Raw genomic sequence first — 21,744 nt, 5'->3', positions numbered from 1 at the left:
AATCTTGTTTTAAGAAGCACACATAACTGAAATTAGGTTACATATCAAAATTTCTTACGACAAATTAACGCTGACAAAAAGATGTCTGTATCTCATATCAAATATTCCTTGATTTAAAAATCATACTTATGTAGAGGCAGCAGAGGTTTGAATTCTGAGTTTTCCTTCTCCCTCGGGCAGGAGGAACTCGTTAGCTTTAAGTGGCAACCAATCTTTTGTCCTACACGCTAAGCTCCTGAACGTTCTCACCGACAGCATCTCGGGGGTGGGATGGGGCTGGGGGCGCGAGATAGTGGGTAGATTGGACATGAGGCCATAAGGTGAAAATCTGCAAAATCACTAACTTAGATTTGACAAAATGTTTCAGAAGAGAAAAGAAATAAAATAGTTTCTAGAACCAACATTTTAGACACATGCAGATCTAGGTACTATAAAAGATAAATAAATAATGAATCATTTATTTCAAATAAAATACTGCACATATTGAATGACTGGTTGTTGAATGTCTCACTAATGACACACAAGTCCAGTGTTCGATTCTTATACTAAACAATTTTTGTCAAGGACAAATGAAATATATAGTAGCTTCTTATAAAAGGCACAGCTCATCGAATTCTCCTTTAAGAAACACGTCGCTTTTTTTGTGTATTATTAATTTGTTTTTATGTTTGCAGCTAAAAACGACATTTCGGGACAGTGCATGTCCAATTTTAGATAAGTTCCTGTATTTTTGTTCCGCTTTTCCAAAGCAGAGGGCAGTTTTTTAGATTCTCGGTAACCAAGTATGTAAAGCTATTGTTTTAACCTCCCCCGGCTATTCATACCCATATAAGGGATGACAGCTATATTATTAGCCTGTTTGATCGTAGGCTGGTGGATCTATCAAAATAAGCTTCCAAACATCTTTAGAAAGACATTCCAATCACATTCATACTGTTAGCTGTTAAATAAAATTAAAAAAGGAGGTGTTTTAACGATAATAATGAATTTAACACATTCTCCTATAGTGCACAAGGCAAAATCGTAATAAGAAATATTATTGGGATTAATAAATCTATGATTTTTCAATGAATAAACGTGACCTAGATCGAGATATCTAGAATATATAACTTATGAATGAAAGAAAAAGTGCGGGCTGCTAATTTGAAGCCAGAGACCATGCCCACTGCAGGGATCACTCCAGATGAGCTGGGGGTGAGGAGAGGTATACACTAAGCGTGTAGTGTCACAACCTATCATATAGGCAGTGGAGGGAAGGGGGAGAGAGTCATGAAAAGAATTATAAGCATCTATGGGAGGGAGGGGATGTTAAGGTGTAACAAAACGAACATCCAAAATATGAAAAGAAGAGGGTCCTTGGATGGGAGTTAAAAGAAAGAGACAAAGAATACATGTAGCCTAGTTGAAAATATCATGTTTATTAAATTATAATAATTAATTTATAGATCTATGATTTATAGAGATTTATTTCTGTCTGTTTCTACACATAGATTATATAGGTAGGCATCATGGGCGTAGCCAGGATTTTTTTTCGGAGGGGGTTTTGGGGGGGGGACACTTTTTCTGGTATTGAAAGCCAACAAAATGCATATTCTGAGGTACCTACACTGCATTTTCCTGCTATTAAAAAGTTTTATTTCAAAAAGCTAATGTGCTATTCTTATTGACTTAGACCCTCCCACGCCGTTCGGCGCATTTGCCGTCAAGCTGTTTCCACAAAAATCTGTCACTGGTAAATTCCGAATCCTCTTCCCACCTGCCATGAGGACCTCCATGAATGTGTGGCCCCAAGTTGTACTAGGATCTCATCGCAACTCTTCTTATGCGTAATTCTTTTTGTCGCAGAACATGTCCCGCAAACCTCATGCGACGCTCTGTCACAATCTTACTAAGGGGTCGACTCCCAGTTCGGCATAGGATTTCCTTGATTTAGACCCGATCTCTATAACTGACTCCTAAAATCTGTCTTAGCCATCTTTGTTGAGCCACATTTAGTGTTTTTCAATTTCGGCAGATGACTATTCACTGCACTTTATTAATGGAGCCCCGCCACTGGTAAAAATGTTTAGTCTCTCTTGAATACTCTCTTGGAATTAAGTGACTGTAGTTTGCTTTAGATTTTATATCGAGAAGTTTTATCGTCAAAATAATCTGTTGGGGGTTTTCCACCTCGAAATGCTCTGTAGGGAGGTCTTAAACTCAAAATCATCTGGAGGGGTTTTAAACTTTAAAAAAAAAGCCACCTGTAGGAGAGGGGTTTAAACTCAAAACCCCCGACTGGATTGGCTACGCTCAAATAATTTTAGTGTGTAATTTGCTTTTTTTATATTGAAGAGGTATTTTTAGCATCAAACCCCCTTTTGGCAACGCTCATAGCATTTTGAGTGCGTAATTTGCTTTTTTTTTACACTGAAGATGTATTTTTTAGCTTCCAACCCCCTGGCCGGGGCGGGGGGGGGGGGTTAAACTCAAAACCCCTTTGGCTGCGCTCATAGACTTTAGAGTGAGTAATTTGCTTTTATTTATATTGAAGTGGTACTTTTTAGCTTCAAACTACACTGGAGGGGAGTTTAAACTCAAAACCCCTTTGACTACACTCATAACATTTTGAGTGTATAATTTGCTTTGTTTTTATTATTAAAGAGGTATTTTTTTCCTTCAAACCCCGCTGAAGTGGGGTTTAAACTCAAAACTGAGTAAAAACCCATTTAGCTCATAACATTTTGAGTGTGTCATTGGCTTTTTTTGTGCTCTTGGAATTTGGGGATTTTCGTTTGCATTTTTTTGGTTTTGTTTTATAGAAGAGGGAGATTTAACTGCAAAAACCGCAGGTAGGGGGTTTTAAACTCAAACCCCCCTGGTAGGGGTTTTAAACTCGAACCCCCCTGGTAGGGGGTTTTAAACTCAAAACCCCCTGGTAGGGGTTTTAAACTCGAACCCCCCTGGTAGGGGGTTTGAAACTCAAAACCCCCTGGTAAGGAGTTTTAAACTTAAAACACCCTTGGTTGTGCTGGGGCAAGTGATGGTTTAGTATTAAAATCTCACCTAAAATAAACAAAATCAAAGCAAAAAATCAGTCACTAAATTCCGATCCCCCCCCCGGGGGGGGATTTCATTTCGGGGGGGGGGTTTGAACCCCAAACCCCCCCCTGGCTACGCCCATGGTAGGCATATATAAATAAATAAACTATAAACGATATATATATATATATATATATATATATATATATATATATATAGAGAGAGAGAGAGAGAGAGAGAGAGAGAGAGAGAGAGGCAATATACTATTAAATATATATTGGAGAAGTGAATCTACTTCTTTTAATACAATCTAAATAATTTTTAATTAATACCACTGGCGGATCCAGGGGGGGGGGCGGTAGGGGCGATCGCCCCCCCCCCACTCGGCCGACCCCCCCCCCCCCGAAGGGGGGGGGGGGCGGACGAATCATAGTATAGAATTCACACAATTTGTATGCGAATTTATTACTTATGTTAATAATATATACTAATTATTTATATTTCAACCTATTTTTAGATTATTTCGCCCCCCCCCCTTTCTAGTATTTTGGCCGATTTGGTAGGGTCGGGAGGGGGCGATGGCATCAATCCGCCCCCCCCCCCCACCATAAACTTTTGAGTGGGGGGGCGGTCCAATTTATTTGTAGAAATCACAGCTTGCTAACAGAATCAATTAAATATCTATATGATTAAAACTTGTTATTGGTATTTTAACCGGTCTTTGTACAATTTCGTTCAACTGTTGGCCGATTGGAAAGGGAAGAGCGAATACCTCCACCGCCCTTCCCATCTAAACCCTTTGAGTTTGGGGGGGCGGTCCTACTTTTATGGAGAAATCATAGTATGTGAACAAAATTAGTCGAATATCTATATAATATGAACAGGTGGAAGTGCGATACATGCAATCCCCTTCCCCCCATCGGACAAATCAATACTTTTTCCTTTTGTATTATAGTAAGAAATTACAAAATTACAAAAATCTGTCACTAATATAATTTATATATGCTATAAAGTAAATTCTTATATCGAGTCGCCCAACCCATATTCTTTAATGCAAAATGCAATCAATAGCAGAAATTATAAAAAGCAGCGAGAATTAATCGTTTTCATTTTACCGCCCTTCCCTTTTCCAGACAGAGTTTGTGTAATTTGACATGAATTTATCATAACTATTTTAAGAAAGACTTTGCTTTGGAAGTTATAATTCAAACGAAATTTTTCAATATAACAGTCACGGTTGAGATTAGTTCAAAAGCCAGATAATCTTTTCCTAGTCGACTTTTTCCAACCTTTACTCTATCTCATATTTTTCTAGTTAAATAAATTTATGACTATAACTCACAATTTATGCTAGAATTTTATTGAATATTATTAATCGAATTTTTATTTTTTTCGGCGGCGATCTTCAAAACCTTAATCTAAATATCTGGGGTATCTAATCTTTCAAAGAACAAATCAGTTGTATTTGCAATGTATTAAGGGACTATTAATTCATATTAGAATATTTTTCTCATTATTCAAAAGGCACTTTATAATGGAATGAATAATGAGCTGTAGGTCAGGAGAATGCGTTTCACCCGTGAAAAATGCAAGAAAACGCTTTTGGCGTCAGGGCTTCGCCCCGAACCCCACTGATAAATAATGAGCTATAGATGTCAGGTGAATGCGTTTCTGCAGTGAAAAATGCAAGAAAACGCTTTTGGCGTCAGGGCTTCGCCCCGAACCCCACTGATAAATAATGAGCTATAGATGTCAGGTGAATGCGTTTCTGCAGTGAAAAATGCAAGAAAACGCTTTTGGCGTCAGGGCTTCGCCCCGAACCCCACTAATAAATAATGAGCTATAGATGTCAGAAGAATGCGTTTCTGCAGTGAAAAATGCAAGAAAACGCTTTTGGCGTCGGGGCTTCGCCCCGATCATCACTAATAAGTAATGAGCTGTAGATGTTAGGAGAATGCGTTTCGACCGTGAAAAATGCAAGAAAACGCTTTTGGCGTCAGGGCTTCGCCGCGAACCCCACTGATTAATAATGAGCTGTAGATGTCAGGAGAATGCGTTTCAGCCGTAAAAAATGCAAGAAAACGCTTTTGGCGTCGGGGCTTCGCCCCGAACCCCACTGATAAATAATAAGCTGTAGATGTCAGAAGAATGTGTTTCTGCAGAGAAAAATGCAAGAAAACGCTTTTGGTGTCGGGGCTTCGCCCCGAAACCCACTTAAGAAGCTTACAGCGCTCTCCCAGACCCCCCAAGCTTGCAAGAGAAAGACTTTTTTTTTCTGTTTTTTTCGCCGAAGATTGAGAAACAGTCTTATTTTATTCTCATATGTCGAATATATATATATATATATATATATATATATATATATATATATATATATATATATATATATATATATATATATACATGCTGTACGCACGTTTATGCATAGGGTTAGGTTTTACTGGGCGTTAGGGTTAGGGTTTGGAAAAAAATCGCCCCCCCCCACTCCAAAGTTCTGGATCCTTCAGTGATTAACACAGATATAATTTTTTAGCAATAACATATAGTGGTGTTTCTTAACGGTGCTCGAAGGAGAAAGCACAAAAACTGCGTTTATTCTAGGAGCATGAAGTGACCTAATTTATTTTAAAATAAAATCTTGACTATGCGAGTGGTAATTCAAAGAGACACAGCTATTTTTATAGTCCTTTAGTTGCAGAATAAGAATCTGCTTTCAGTTTTTTTGTAAGTTAAACCGTCACCAAATAACAAATAAAATAAAAATTTGACCTAGTTCCCGAATACGGTGTGCCTAATATAAGATGTTAAATGTTTTCTTGGAGGTTCAGCTAGTGCCGATTTAAATTATTCCGATTTAAATTTTGATTTTGAAACCAATACGATGCCAATGCCCACTCATTCTCATCGTATGACCTCAAAACCATCCATTCGAAGTTTTTTTTTTTTGTTATCGGTATGAAAGTCTAACCTACAAGAGTGCTAAAGAGAATTAGTGTTTTCTATCAAGAACTTGATACCAGCTTTTGATGCTAGAAAGGTTCTCACTACTTCAAAAAAAAAACAAAACAACTAATGTATAAAGCAAATATCAGAGAGGACGATAAAGTCAAGAAACACAAGAGTCAAGAATTGTATCGATTCTTATCTCACACTCCGGACACACATTTGTATTTGATATATTGATATATTGATCTGTATCATACGACAGTGGGGACTATAATATGTAAAAAAAAAGTAGTAATAATAATATTATAAAGTGTTTTCTTTAGCCTATGTGATTCCAGAACTAGAATATAGTAAATGAGACATTAATACTTGGCTACGATGGACTTTCTCTTTCGCTGTATCTCTCTCTCTCTCTCTCTCTCTCCTGCACGGATCCTGGAGACCAACGTCACGAACTAGTCAGTGGCGTAGCATCCATGGCACGAAGGGGTTCAATGAAACCGGGCCCACGACCAATAGGAGCCAATAGCTGTGGCGTAGCAACCATGGCGCAAAGGAGTTCAATACGCTTCGGCTCATGACTCATGGCCAGTTGGAGCCCACAACTTAGGAAGAACATTTGTTTGTTCATTTGAAACACCTTTAAGTCGTTTAACTCTGTTTAGAAGCTGTAAAAACATTGACTTTTAAGACATCATTACTTAACTGAATCAAACATTATGACATAATTAATTATTTTTTTAAAAAAGGTACGATCTTTACATTGGAATGTCTTTACATTTAGAGATTACTCATTTTTTGTCACACACTAAATTTGTCTTATTGGTTGGAGGGGTACTTTGCTACGCCGCTGCTTCAACAATAACACTGAGGACAAGTTTCGCTATTTCTTCTCTAAAATAACACAATATATGTTCTGTGCGAGGCCCTCAATAATTGTAGGCCCCAGGAAGCTGCATAGTTTGCCTATGCCTAAGGCCAGTCCTATACCAAATATGAGAATGTTTAGGTATGGCTGTGACTATTTGTATGATATTCAATGCAGCTTTGTGTAAACTTTCCCGTAATGAGTTTACGATTTACGGTTGGAATGGATATTGCTCTTTATTTTATTACAAAGCCTGTTTTAACTCAGTCAAAGCACGGTCTCCATCAGTTGTTAACCTTGCCATCTTGTACAAGCCAACCCAACACTTTCAACACAATTCTTCATAGCATGGAATAAATACTGGCATGAGTTTGGGTCTTTCATTGAATTTTTCGAAATATTGCCATTTAAAATAATCTTCGTTTACTTGAAACTTTTTAGAATGACGTTTAAAGACAATGTTTATTTAGTCTCTTCATTGTAAGTGATAATAACCAAATGTTTTAATAATTTCTATAGATATTTACAATTATTTATTTTTAATATATTAGCATTTTTATATGTATAATGTGTGGACACACCTGATTTCTTTAGGTGTCCGCGGGCCGCATAAAACACTTCGGCGGGCCCGCGGGACGTAATTAGCCCACCCCTGCTTTAGAGTTTAGTTTCATTTCGTTGAGTTTGGTTCGTTTGAGGTGACAATGAGCATAATTCAAGATTTCCCCCAAATCATTCAAATAAAATAAAATACAATAAATCAACTACAAGAATTAATATTTAGAGATCCTTTTGTGTGTACTAATTCCCGTGGCCATTGTTTGACATTTGATAGCACAATCTTCTATGTATATAATTCTCTTCATGGCTCAACCATTCTTGACACCACCAAGAAGTCATGGAAAGTTCACTCTTTTATTTCTGCAAGTCGTACTAGAGTTACCCAACGTAACTTAAGCGGCGAAAAAAAAAAGGGGGGGGGGAAACAAATAGTGTTCACCCCTCACTAAATAGCAGGGCCGACTGAACCATTGCGCAGGGCCAAGTTTGGGTAGGGATACGGATAATGAGTGAAAATTAAGAGTTTGTGTTAGAAAATAAATTCGTCTTTGTATTTTATTCATTCTTTACTACGTACAGAATTACTTTATGAGCCTTGCGTGTAGCGAAGTCATACAGTATATCATAAAAATTCTGTCTCATAGATCACACTCAGTAGCAAGAATTACCAAATGTTTCAATCTATTTTTGAGAATTGTTGACCTCAAGTAATTCTTCATTAGTTTGAGGCGCGAGAAGCTTCTTTCACCAGATCCACATTTACGGGTATTGTATAATGGCGTTTTTTTTTTTTTTTTTTTTTTTGTATCGCACGTATTGGCGTTTTCCATATTGAACGAACCCCAGAATGACAATTTTGTTTATATTTCAGGAGATTTTTAATGAGCATTCAAAAGATTTAATAATATCCGGAGATTTCCAGGACTTTTTCGTACATTTTGCAATTTCAGGAGATTTCCAGGAGCTTCTGGTAAATCAGGAGTTCGCCGAAAATCTGTTATAAGTTATAAAATGGTTTAATTTAATAATTTACACCTAGGAATGGCGTGGGGCCTATGAAAGTGCGAGGCCCACTGTGGTCGCACAGGTTGCAGTGCTCTAAGGCCGGCCAAGCAAAATAACGGCGTAAGTTACGCCGTGGGTTGACTAGTAAAATGTAACTTAGCTCGTTGGCCAGTCTATCTCTTTAGTCTAAAGTCTGAAGCCGGGGTGTGCGTTAGAGAAAATAGATGGAAGACTTAGCAGAGATAGAAGACATAGCCGAGATAGAAGACTTAGCAGAGATAGAAGACTTAGCCGAGATAGAAGACATAGCAGAGATAGAAGACTTAGCAGAGATAGAAGACATAGCAGAGATAGAAGACATAGCAGAGATAGAAGACATAGCCGAGATAGAAGACTTAGCCGAGATAGAAGACATAGCCGAGATAGAAGACTTAGCCGAGATAGAAGACGGCCGAGATTTAAATTGAGAATGTCATTCGAATGGAAAGGATTGAAATGAAGGGTTTGAAATGCTCACTAGTAAATAATTCGGGACTCTAAAGCGAATGTATTGTTAGTCCTATTGTTTGTTTTACTTGGTAAACATCCATTTTGTGTCATAATTATTTGGTTGACAGAAATTTGTTTAATTGAAAAAAATAGTGTTAAACTTGACTACAAATAATTATACCATTCATGCATGCAATAACACTTCGATCAAGTTCAGGGTGGCAGAAATTGTATTAATTGACATTCTAATAATGTTTCACAAAAACTGAACAAATGAACAACCTGAACATTATAGTCAAACTAACTGAACATTAGAGTCATTCTAACTGAACATTAGAGTCATTCTAACTGAACATTAGAGTCATTCTAACTAACATTACAGTCATTCTAACTGAACATTAGAGTCATTCTAAGTTTAAAAGAAAAAAAAACAAACTATAGCATTGCATATAAAATATATATACATGTAAAACCTAGTTGTGACCATATATATGTCTATGGCTGTGACTGCTTCATGGATGAATCATACTATTGAAGTTTCAGTGAAGTATAAACTTGTACAAACATTTGGATGTAAGTTCCAATCTATTTCTAGAAGATGTTTTGGGATTGGTTGACGTAGCTGTGATGCAGAACAAGTAATAAAACTAATGCAGATGTAACTGACATGTTTTTATGACATACAATATGTTTTGTTTTTACAAACTCTCAAATGTCAATTAGACGATGATATTGGAAGATGTCATGTCAATATGACATTAACTTAAACTAAATGTTTCCATACAATGTAGAATGAATTGCATGGTCCAAGTGTGATAATATTTAAATACAAGTCCTGAGTGAACACATATGGAAGTGTGGACATCCTGAACAGCTATGGTAACCAAGGCAACGTAGTGATGTGTCATACTTTATCAATGGCGCATGTAGCCTGCTGGCAGTTTGACATCCGGTTAGGACTGTGAGCTGTTTCTCTGTGCTGGCGAGTCACGCCTTCATCCTCATCGGAGCTCCAGTCTTGGGGAGCTTCACTCCCCTCCCCTCCACAAGCTCCGTACTCCTCTAGTGACTCTGGTATGGGAGAGCTCGATGGAACTCTTGAGACATGGACGAGTTTACTGAAGTAACAGCTCGACTCCATCTTTGTCCTGTTCCAGGCTGAATTGTAAGATGGCGGCTCGTCAGGCGAAGGTTGCATGATGTCTTCATAGGCCGGAAGTCCCTCTTCAGTTGTCTGATTGTAGTGAAGAATAACTCGACCATCTTGTTGCTTTGTAAAGCCAACTCTAAATGTAAGATGTTTTTCAAGTCTGAAAGGAAAAACAAAATTCTTACTAGTTTTTTGTGTGTGTCAGTTGTCTACAGAGATATTTATTGACTAAGATTGTATTTACTTATATTGTGTGTGTCAACTGTCTACAGAGATATTTATTGACTAAGATTGTATTTACTTATATTGTGTGTGTCAGTTGTCTACAGAGATATTTATTGACTAAGATTGTATTTACTTATATTGTGTGTGTCAGTTGTCTACAGAGATATTTATTGACTAAGATTGTATTTACTTATATTGTGTGTGTCAATTGTCTACAGAGATATTTATTTACTAAGATTGTATTTACTTATATTGTGTGTGTCAACTGTCTACAGAGATATTTATTTACTAAGATTGTATTTACTTATATTGTGTGTGTCAACTGTCTACAGAGATATTTATTGACTAAGATTGTATTTACTTATATTGTGTGTGTCAACTGTCTACAGAGATATTTATTGACTAAGATTATATTTACTTATATTGTGTGTGTCAATTGTCTACAGAGATATTTATTGACTAAGATTGTATTTACTTATATCGTGTGTGTCAACTGTCTACATAGATATTTATTGACTAAGATTGTATTTACTTATATATTGTGTGTCAATTGTCTACAGAGATATTTATTTACTAAGATTGTATTTACTTATATTGTGTGAGTCAACTGTCTACAGAGATATTTATTGACTAAGATTGTGTTTACTTATATTGTGTGTGTCAATTGTCTACAGAGATATTTATTTACTAAGATTGTATTTACTTATATTGTGTGTGTCAACTGTCTACAGAGATATTTATTTACTAAGATTGTATTTACTTATATTGTGTGTGTCAACTGTCTACAGAGATATTTATTGACTAAGATTGTATTTACTTATATTTTATGTGTCAACTGTCTACAGAGATATTTATTTACTAAGATTATATTTACTTTTATTGTGTGTGTCAATTGTCTACAGAGATATTTATTTACTAAGATTGTATTTACTTATATTGTGTGTGTCAACTGTCTACAGAGATATTTATTGACTAAGATTGTATTTACTTATATTGTGTGTGTCAATTGTCTACAGAGATATTTATTGACAAAGATTGTATTTACTTATATTGTGTGTGTCAATTATCTACAGAGATATTTATTTACTAAGATTATATTACTTTTAATGTGTGTGTCAATTGTCTACAGAGATATTTATTTACTAAGATTGTATTTACTTATATTGTGTGTGTCAACTGTCTACAGAGATATTTATTGACTAAGATTGTATTTACTTATAATTTATGTGTCAACTGTCTACAGAGATATTTATTGACTAAGATTGTATTTACTTTTATTGTGTGTGTCAATTGTCTACAGAGCTATTTATTTACTAAGATTATATTTACTTTTTTTGTGTGTGTCAATTGTCTACAGAGATATTTATTTACTAAGATTGTATTTACTTATATTGTGTGTGTCTATTGTCTAGAGAGATATTTATTTACTAAGATTGTATTTACTTATATTGTGTGTGTCAACTGTCTACAGAGATATTTATTGACTAAGATTGTATTTACTTATATTGTGTGTGTCAACTGTCTACAGAGATATTTATTGACTAAGATTGTATTTACTTATATTGTGTGTGTCAACTGTCTACAGAGATATTTATTTACTAAGATTGTATTTACTTATATTGTGTGTGTCAACTGTCTACAGAGATATTTATTTACTAAGATTGTATTTACTTATATTGTGTGTGTCAACTGTCTACAGAGATATTTATTGACTAAGATTGTATTTACTTATATTGTGTGTGTCAATTGTCTACAGAGATATTTATTGACAAAGATTGTATTTACTTTTATTGTGTGTGTCCATTGTCTACAGAGATATTTATTTACTAAGATTGTATTTACTTATATTGTGTGTGTCAACTGTCTACAGAGATATTTATTTACTAAGATTGTATTTACTTATATTGTGTGTGTCAACTGTCTACAGAGATATTTATTGACTAAGATTGTATTTACTTATATTGTGTGTGTCAACTGTCTACAGAGATATTTATTGACTAAGATTATATTTACTTATATTGTGTGTGTCAATTGTCTACAGAGATATTTATTGACTAAGATTGTATTTACTTATATTGTGTGTGTCAACTGTCTACAGAGATATTTATTGACTAAGATTGTATTTACTTATATATTGTGTGTCAATTGTCTACAGAGATATTTATTTACTAAGATTGTATTTACTTATATTGTGTGTGTCAACTGTCTACAGAGATATTTATTGACTAAGATTGTGTTTACTTATATTGTGTGTGTCAATTGTCTACAGAGATATTTATTTACTAAGATTGTATTTACTTATATTGTGTGTGTCAACTGTCTACAGAGATATTTATTGACTAAGATTGTATTTACTTATATTTTATGTGTCAACTGTCTACAGAGATATTTATTTACTAAGATTATATTTACTTTTATTGTGTGTGTCAATTGTCTACAGAGATATTTATTTACTAAGATTGTATTTACTTATATTGTGTGTGTCAACTGTCTACAGAGATATTTATTGACTAAGATTGTATTTACTTATATTGTGTGTGTCAATTGTCTACAGAGATATTTATTGACAAAGATTGTATTTACTTATATTGTGTGTGTCAATTATCTACAGAGATATTTATTGACTAAGATTGTATTTACTTATATTTTATGTGTTAACTGTCTACAGAGATATTTATTTACTAAGATTATATTACTTTTAATGTGTGTGTCAATTGTCTACAGAGATATTTATTTACTAAGATTGTATTTACTTATATTGTGTGTGTCAACTGTCTACAGAGATATTTATTGACTAAGATTGTATTTACTTATATTTTATGTGTCAACTGTCTACAGAGATATTTATTGACTAAGTATGTATTTACTTTTATTGTGTGTGTCAATTGTCTACAGAGCTATTTATTTACTAAGATTATATTTACTTTTATTGTGTGTGTCAATTGTCTACAGAGATATTTATTTACTAAGATTGTATTTACTTATATTGTGTGTGTCTATTGTCTAGAGAGATATTTATTGACAAAGATTGTATTTACTTATATTGTGTGTGTCAATGGTCTACAGAGATATTTATTGACTAAGATTGTATTTACTTATATTGTGTGTGTAAATGGTCTACAGAGATATTAATTGACTAAGATTGTATTTACTTATATTGTGTGTGTCAACTGTCTACAGAGATATTTATTGACTAAGATTGTATTTACTTATTTTGTGTGTGTCAATTGTCTACAGAGATATTTATTTACTAAGATTGTATTTACTAATATTGTGAGTGTCAACTGTCTACAGAGATATTTATTTACTAAGATTGTATTTACTTATATTGTGTGTGTCAACTGTCTACAGAGATATTTATTGACTAAGATTGTATTTACTTATATTGTGTGTGTCAATGGTCTACAGAGATATTTATTGACTAAGATTGTATTTACTTATATTGTGTGTGTCAATTGTCTACAGAGATATTTATTTACTAAGATTGTATTTACTAATATTGTGTGTGTCAATTGTCTACAGAGATATTTATTTACTAAGATTGTATTTATTTATATTGTGTGTGTCAACTGTCTACAGAGATATTTATTGACTAAGATTGTATTTACTTATATTGTGTGTGTCAATGGTCTACAGAGATATTTATTGACTAAGATTGTATTTACTTATATTGTGTGTGTCAATTGTCTACAGAGATATTTATTGACTAAGATTGTATTTACTTATTTTGTGTGTGTCAACTGTCTACAGAGATATTTATTGACTAAGATTGTATATTACTTATTTTGTGTGTGTCAATTGTCTACAGAGATATTTATTTACTAAGATTGTATTTACTTATATTGTGTGTGTCAACTGTCTACAGAGATATTTATTTACTAAGATTGTATTTACTTATATTGTGTGTGTCAACTGTCTACAGAGATATTTATTGACTAAGATTGTATTTACTTATATTTTATGTGTCAACTGTCTACAGAAATATTTATTGACTAAGATTATATTTACTTTTATTGTGTGTGTCAATTGTCTACAGAGATATTTATTTACTAAGATTGTATTTACTTATATTGTGTGTGTAGACAGTTGACACACACAATATAAGTAGATACAATCTTAGCAAATAAATATCTCTGTAGACAGTTGACACTTATCTTATATAATACAGACGTTACTTCAAAAAAGAAGATGATTACGTCCTACGCGTCATGCATTTAGTCATGCATATTAACCAATGACTTAAATTCTGCCAAGTCACTGGTTTTCCTGGCTAGCTCAGGCAACCCATTCCATGCTCTAATAGCACTAGGGAAGAAGGAGTATTTGTACAAATTTGTCCTAGCATATGGGACGAGGAATGTGCCTTTATCTTTGTGTCTTTCAGAGTATTTTATTCCAAGCCAACACATTAGATCTCTTCTTAACCAACAGACCTGGATTAGTAGTTGATTATGAAATTATCCCTGGTCTATCAGACCATGAGATCATAAAAATACACAGTCAGATAAAAGCAGTAGCCAATACAAAACCCAAAAGAAAAATCTTACTCAGGAATAAATGTAACCTAACACAACTACACCAAGCTGCACTAAACTTTCAACAAACATTCTTATTAGAAAAAGACATTAACCAACCAGTCGATGACCTCTGGAATTTCATTAAAAACCATCTTAAAAGCATAATAGAAAATCATATACCAACTAAATACACATCAAACAAAATAAATAAATGCTGGTTTAATAATAGACTAAAGAAGCTTTGTAAACAGAAGGAAAACCTCTATAGAAAATTTAAAGAAACTAATGCAGAAAGAGTTTACAAAAAGTATATAAAAATTAAACACTTAACCCAAAAAGTAAGCAGACAGTTGCAGAGTGAATACATAAACAATGTAATATCTAAAGATAAAAACAAAAACCTATGGTCATACATTAAGTCTAAGAAAATGGAAACAACAGGCGTAGCGCCATTAAAAGATGAACATAACATAATACATAATGATAATGAAACTAAAGCAAACATTCTAAACAAATACTTTGCATCAGCATTCTCAACCCCAGGAGACAAAGACATATTACTGAATTTGAACCAAGTAGACAACATAGAAGATATAGTAGTACAAGAAAATGGAATTCAAAAACTATTAGCCAACACCAAACCAAATAAAGCTTCTGGACCTGATGGTATTCCAGCTAGATTACTCAAAGAACTAAGTAATGAGCTAGCCCCAGTGTTCAAAATACTCTTTCAGGCTTCACTTAACCAGGGCAGAGTACCAAAGGACTGGAAAGAAGCTAATGTCACCCCCCTATTTAAAAAAGGAGAAAAATCTGACCCAGGGAACTACAGACCAGTATCACTTACCAGCATCACATGTAAAATCCTAGAACACATAATATGTAGCAACATCATAAACCACTTAGACAAACATAATGTCCTCACACCATACCAACATGGCTTTAGGAAATATAGATCATGTGAAACACAACTAATAGGACTAATTGATGATTTTTCAAAAGGTTTAGATAATAGTGAACAAATAGATGCTATCTTACTAGATTTTTCCAAGGCTTTTGACAAAGTTCACCACCATAGTTTGCTTAAAAAATTAAAATATTTCGGCATTAATGGTCCACTGCATCAGTGGATTAAAGACTTTCTGATAGGGAGAGAACAAACTGTAATAATAAATGGCTCTAAATCAACACCGATAACAGTAAACTCAGGTGTACCTCAAGGTACAGTCTTGGGTCCACTACTATTTTTAATTTACATAAATGATTTACCAAATTGCATTAGTTCAGGAACAAAAGTCAGATTATTTGCAGACGATTGCATAATATATAGAACAATAAAAACAACACAAGACACAGATATTTTACAAAGAGAATTAGATGAATTACAGAAATGGGAATCAAATTGGAGCATGTCTTTCCACCCAGAAAAATGTCAGTTGTTAAGAGTAACAAAAAAACTAAAACAAATTAATTCCACTTATCTTATTCATGGCAAACCAGTATCACAGACTAAAAACGCAAAATACCTAGGTGTTATAATAAATGAAAAACTATCATGGAATCCACATATTGATGAAACTACAAAAAAATCAAACAAAGCATTAGGATTTATTAAAAGAAATTTCTATAAATCAAATAAGAACATAAAACTAAAATGTTACTTAACCTTGGTTAGGCCAATAATAGAATATGCATCCTCCGTTTGGGACCCCTCAACTCAAGAAAACATTAAGAAACTGGAACAGACACAAAATAGAGCAGTGAGATTCATAACAAACGAATATTCACATTTGACTAGAGTAACACCTTTAGTAAAATCACTAAATTTAGAAAGCCTTCAGGACAGAAGGCTCAAAAGTAAAGTAGCAATCATACATAAAACACTGAACCATAGTCTTCAAATACAAAAACAAAATTTAATAAAATACTCTGAAAGACACAAAGATAAAGGCACATTCCTCGTCCCATATGCTAGGACAAATTTGTACAAATACTCCTTCTTCCCTAGTGCTATTAGAGCATGGAATGGGTTGCCTGAGCTAGCCAGGAAAACCAGTGACTTGGCAGAATTTAAGTCATTGGTTAATATGCATGACTAAATGCATGACGCGTAGGACGTAATCATCTTCTTTTTTGAAGTAACGTCTGTATTATATAAGATAAGTGTCAACTGTCTACAGAGATATTTATTTGCTAAGATTGTATCTACTTATATTGTGTGTGTCAACTGTCTACAGAGATATTTATTGACTAAGATTGTATTTACTTATATTGTGTGTGTCAATTGTCTACAGAGATATTTATTTACTAAGTTTGTATTTGCTTATATTGTGTGTGTCAATTGTCTACAGAGATATTTATTGACTAAGATTGTATTTACTTATATTTTCCGTTATTAAGTCGCGACAGACCAGAAAATAAAAAAAAAAACGTAAATACTTTTAAGGAAACAATTAATAACGAGTCTGATTCAATTAATTTTTAAAATGTTTCTCATGTTTTTTCAAGTCCTAATCATTTCTTTTTTAAATAAGTGGCGGTCCAGCTCTTCTAATGTGTTACATAACATAAATATTTTTTTTAACTAGTATCTACCTCTGGTGTAAGAAATTATATTAGAGGTTTTTAAATTTAAAACGCAGTTATCTCCTTTTTGATTAAAAAACAAATTTGAGTCTCTCTCTAAAACGAAGTGGGAGAAATAACGTGTACAAGATTCCACAGACAAAGTGAGTTGATAAAAGCTATGTAAAAATGGAGTAAAACGAAATAATAATACTACTAATAACTGTTAATAATAGATGCCTCGACTAGTTTCTCTTGTTCCCAAACCAAACGTATATTTTTTAAAACCGTCTATCAGACTTGGAAGTTGATTTACTTTGGGGATTAGAAAGCCTATTTTAGAACAAGTTACTGAGAAAAATGTCAAATGAAAAAGTATCTAAAAAGTTAGACTTTATAAAAGTTAGATTTTATAAAAGTTAGCCAATAAAAATCATGGTACGGTTGTGGTACTGTAATTCTATTTTATTAAAACTCTTCATGACAAACAAACTTTTAATTTGAACGAAGAACGAAGTTAGGCTGTAAGCAAGACAAAGTACAGCTCCAACTGAACAGACGTCTTGCAGCTCTATCGCTAATGTACAGAAACAAGCCAGTGATGGACTTTCTACGTGACATTTCCTACAATTTAACTTTGTGAAAGTTTGTGTGTGTGTGTATAAATCTGACAAGTATCTGTGCCTTGTTTTCAAAGTACACTTTCGGAATGATATATTTTAATATTATCCATTTTAGCTTATTATAATTTTTGCGTACTGTTAGCATATTTATGTTTTAAGATATCTAAAGTGTTTCCTGCAAAATGTCTGAAAAAAAATGATAACATTGAAATAAAAAAAAATATTGGCTATTCATATTTTACGATATCTAAAGTATTTCTCTCAAAATGTTTAATAAACTTCTGGGCCATACAAAACAACTTACGTGTGTTTAATAAACTTCTGGGCCATACAAAACAATTTACGTGTGTTTAATAACCTTCTGGGCCATACAAAACTACTTAGGTGTGTTTAATAACCTTCTGGGCCATACAAAACAACTTACGTGTGTTTAATAACCTTCTGGGCCATACAAAACAACTTAGGTGTGTTTAATAACCTTCTGGGCCATACAAAACAACTTAGGTGTGTTTAATAAACTTCTGGGCCATACAAAACAATTTACGTGTGTTTAATAACCTTCTGGGCCATACAAAACAACTTAGGTGTGTTTAATAAACTTCTGGGCCATACAAAACAACTTACGTGTGTTTAATAACCTTCTGGGCCATACAAAACAGACTAAATACACAGAGAAGAAAGACAATTAGTGGAAGCAGTATCACAACAATTATGTCCCTTGTTAATGAATCTGTGGAGGAAAAATTGGTAGTAATATTATAATGTATTCCGGATTTTTGGCATCTCATTAAAAATGAATTATGACTAAGCTTGAAGTATCTTACACTTGGTCAAAAGATCAGTGACTGTATCATCTCGGTCACATCCCACTTCATCCCCAACGTCACGCTGACCACAGTTTGGGTCTCCATCACAAGCCAGACGGCCAGCTATACATATGTCTGTAACTGGACAATGAAGATATTTCTCTCGACATTTACTTTTAGGGTCTGGCTCTGGGAAGAGAAACCGTTAGACATTTGATTTCCTTGACATAATGCATGATTCGTTTCGTTTTCAGTTTAGAGTTTTACATGTTTCAGTTTGTTTAAATTTCTTTAAAAAAAAAAAACCTGTAATGTGGAGAAAAAGAACGGCAGTACTAGATCTAGTATCAATGAATTCATAGGCCTACAGGCTTTGTATCTATTTATAAGCTCTCTCTATGTTTATAGGTCTATAACATCTACTTATATGCTAGTAATTCAAAAATTTATTAATTAAGGTTTACAAAGAACTTATAATCAATTTATAGATGTCTGCCTGTCCGTCCGTCCGTCGGTCACGATTAGATCTCAAAAACTAGAAAAGAAATTGAAAATCCGATTTATTGCAAAGTGCAATGATTATATCCCATCTTCTGAATTTTTTATTTTTAAAATTAAATTTAAAGTTTGTTTTTCATTCAAATACATCATTTTAAAAACTATTTACTATAGATAGTAAAAAAAAAAAGCAAGAAAACTTAATTAGGCTCTTTACAAGCATATGTATATAACAATACCTTTATGCATACGGTTTTGTCATTTTGGTAAAAAAAAAAAGGATTAAGTTATATTATTTTGTGTCCAAGCACTAATAATATACTCAATACGTTTATTTTTGTTTAAAAAAAGAATGCATTTTCTATGTGTATAATTGTACGCATTTGTAAACACCATTTTCAAAAGAGAGTTTCGTGTTCTCTCTAACTAGAGTATGATACCATGGCAACGCCATATGGCTGAAATAGAACCCACAAGCGAAGGGGAAGAGTTTTTCAAGAAGGAATGACTGAGAGCTGAGCTCTTCACCAACCAATGTTTCTGTAGGTCAGTGAGATGATCCTTCAATTACATCCGTGACGTCTGACTCACATTAAACAATATCTTCATAACAATCAGTTCATTGAATACTTAGTTCATTGAATACTTAGTTCATTGAATACTTAGTTCATTGAATACTTAGGAGTAATAACAATATGTCACAATACCATCACGTGGTCACCCTGCACATATGTTGTATGCTGGGAAGAAAGATTTATTTATTGATAGTTTCTACTTCACAGCTTCTGATAGTCCAACTGGAAATAGGGAAATCTACAAAGCTCAAGAAACAAATGATTCATGGGCGGGGCATTTAGATGAAAACAAAAAACTTTTATTTCTAATCTTGTCTGTTTATGTTTCCGTCATTTGGTTGCTTCATAAAACATTGTGTGTTTGTCAATAGAGGAAAGTTGTAGTCACAGGACGTACATCGGGATAGCAATAGTTTTAAAATAAATTTGAAGAGAGACAGAAAAAGAGAGATACAGAAAGAGAGAGAGAGAAATAGAGAGAGAGAAAGAGAGAGAAATCGAGAGAGAGAAAGAGAGAGAAAAGAAGAGAGAGAAAGAGAGAGAGAGAAAAAGAGAGAGAGAAAGAGAAAGTAAAGAGAAGAGAGAGAGAGAGAAAGAGAGAAAAAAAAGTACGTACCATAAAAAGCGCTCACAAGAAGCTGAAATCCAGGGTAGGTGGATGTTGGCAAACCAAAATATTCTATTCTGATAGTGTCATTCAATATTTTGTAATCCGAGACTTGTGAACCTGGAGATAATCAATGATACGGCATGAGTTCTCTAACCTGCGTTTATTTCATGTGAATACGATGAATGTGATTCCAGGGAGCGGTTTACAGACGTGTCACTTACCTGAAGTGTCGTTGAGGTGACCATAAATACCTTGCTTAGGTGACACTCTCTTCTTGTAAGGTACCATGGAGTACAGATGAAGACTGAGGACATACACACAATGTTGTGAGGATTTTGTTTTTTATGTGTATAACTAGATTTTACTTCTGATTGACTTACTAGAGCAAGGAAAGATAATAATACAAAAAAGAAGAAGTTGCGTCCCTTATTTGTCATTGAACTACTTGGTCAGGCTCAACCTAGTTTTGTAGTACCATGCCTAACCCAAGCCCATGTTCATTTCTCAGTCAAATCTTCCAACTCTAAAACGTCTAAACATTTGTTGGTTTCCATCTCTAGGCTCTGCATTTAGTTCGACTTGCCCTTGCTTAGTAATAGGCCACAGTTTCATCCTTAGTTTTAGTCTGTCGCGTGGTATGTACTGTGATTCCATCAGTCTCATCACTCTCATCACACAATCTTCACAACATTTACAAACATCAGCTACATCACTCTCATCACACAATCTACACAACATTTACAAACATCAGCTTCATCACTTTCGTCACACAATCTACACATCATCTACAAACAACAGAAACATCACTTACACTATAACCATACACACACACACACACACAATACATTGCATATAAACCAATAATACCATTCACATAACTTTCACACACTACTCACATATCTCTTACACCCTACATATCACCAACACACCCTCACATATCCCTCACACTCCACATATCCCTCACACTCCACATATCACTCACACGCCACTTCTTAAATACAAGCATACTACTCACACAGATGAATGCATGTTTTTGACTAAAGACAAGAGCTTACTGGTCGCTGTGACCTCTGACTGGCGAGATGTTCAGATGAGTGAAATGAACCAGTAGGCCCAACCCTTCAACGGCTTTGAGGTCGACCCAACAGCTTATAAAGTCACGACTTCTTTCTGATGGAAGTTTGTCAATAGGGGTCAAGGCAACGTTCACGCTGTGTCGTACGTGGAATGTCTTAGAGCAGAAGTTGGTCAGGTAGAAAAAGTGGCTCTTGGCTTGGACAGCAGC

General features: G+C 34.1%; 1 protein-coding gene across 11 annotated transcripts in view; it reads right to left on the bottom strand.

Moving 5' to 3' along the window:
* Positions 1-9,102: 9,102 nt before the first annotated feature.
* Positions 9,103-21,744, bottom strand: part of LOC129926041 (uncharacterized) — a 100,834-nt gene continuing 88,192 nt past the window's right edge. For 10 of the 11 annotated variants that reach the window (XM_056027883.1, XM_056027882.1, XM_056027890.1 and 7 more), the window contains 6 exons: positions 21,515-21,743; positions 20,681-20,763; positions 20,466-20,576; positions 18,795-18,965; positions 18,595-18,700; positions 9,103-10,200 (listed from right to left, as the gene is read on the bottom strand). In XM_056027883.1, the coding sequence (XP_055883858.1) occupies positions 9,795-10,200; positions 18,595-18,700; positions 18,795-18,965; positions 20,466-20,576; positions 20,681-20,763; positions 21,515-21,743 (1,106 nt within the window). In that variant the 3' untranslated portion in view covers positions 9,103-9,794. Of the gene's footprint in view, positions 10,201-18,594; positions 18,701-18,794; positions 18,966-20,465; positions 20,577-20,680; positions 20,764-21,474; position 21,744 lie in introns of those variants that run through there. The other variant, XM_056027893.1, reaches the window with a different exon arrangement.

This window comes from Biomphalaria glabrata, chromosome 4, assembly GCF_947242115.1.
Source record: "Biomphalaria glabrata chromosome 4, xgBioGlab47.1, whole genome shotgun sequence".
NCBI lineage: Eukaryota > Metazoa > Mollusca > Gastropoda > Planorbidae > Biomphalaria > Biomphalaria glabrata.
This window is presented reverse-complemented; position numbering and strand designations above follow the sequence as displayed.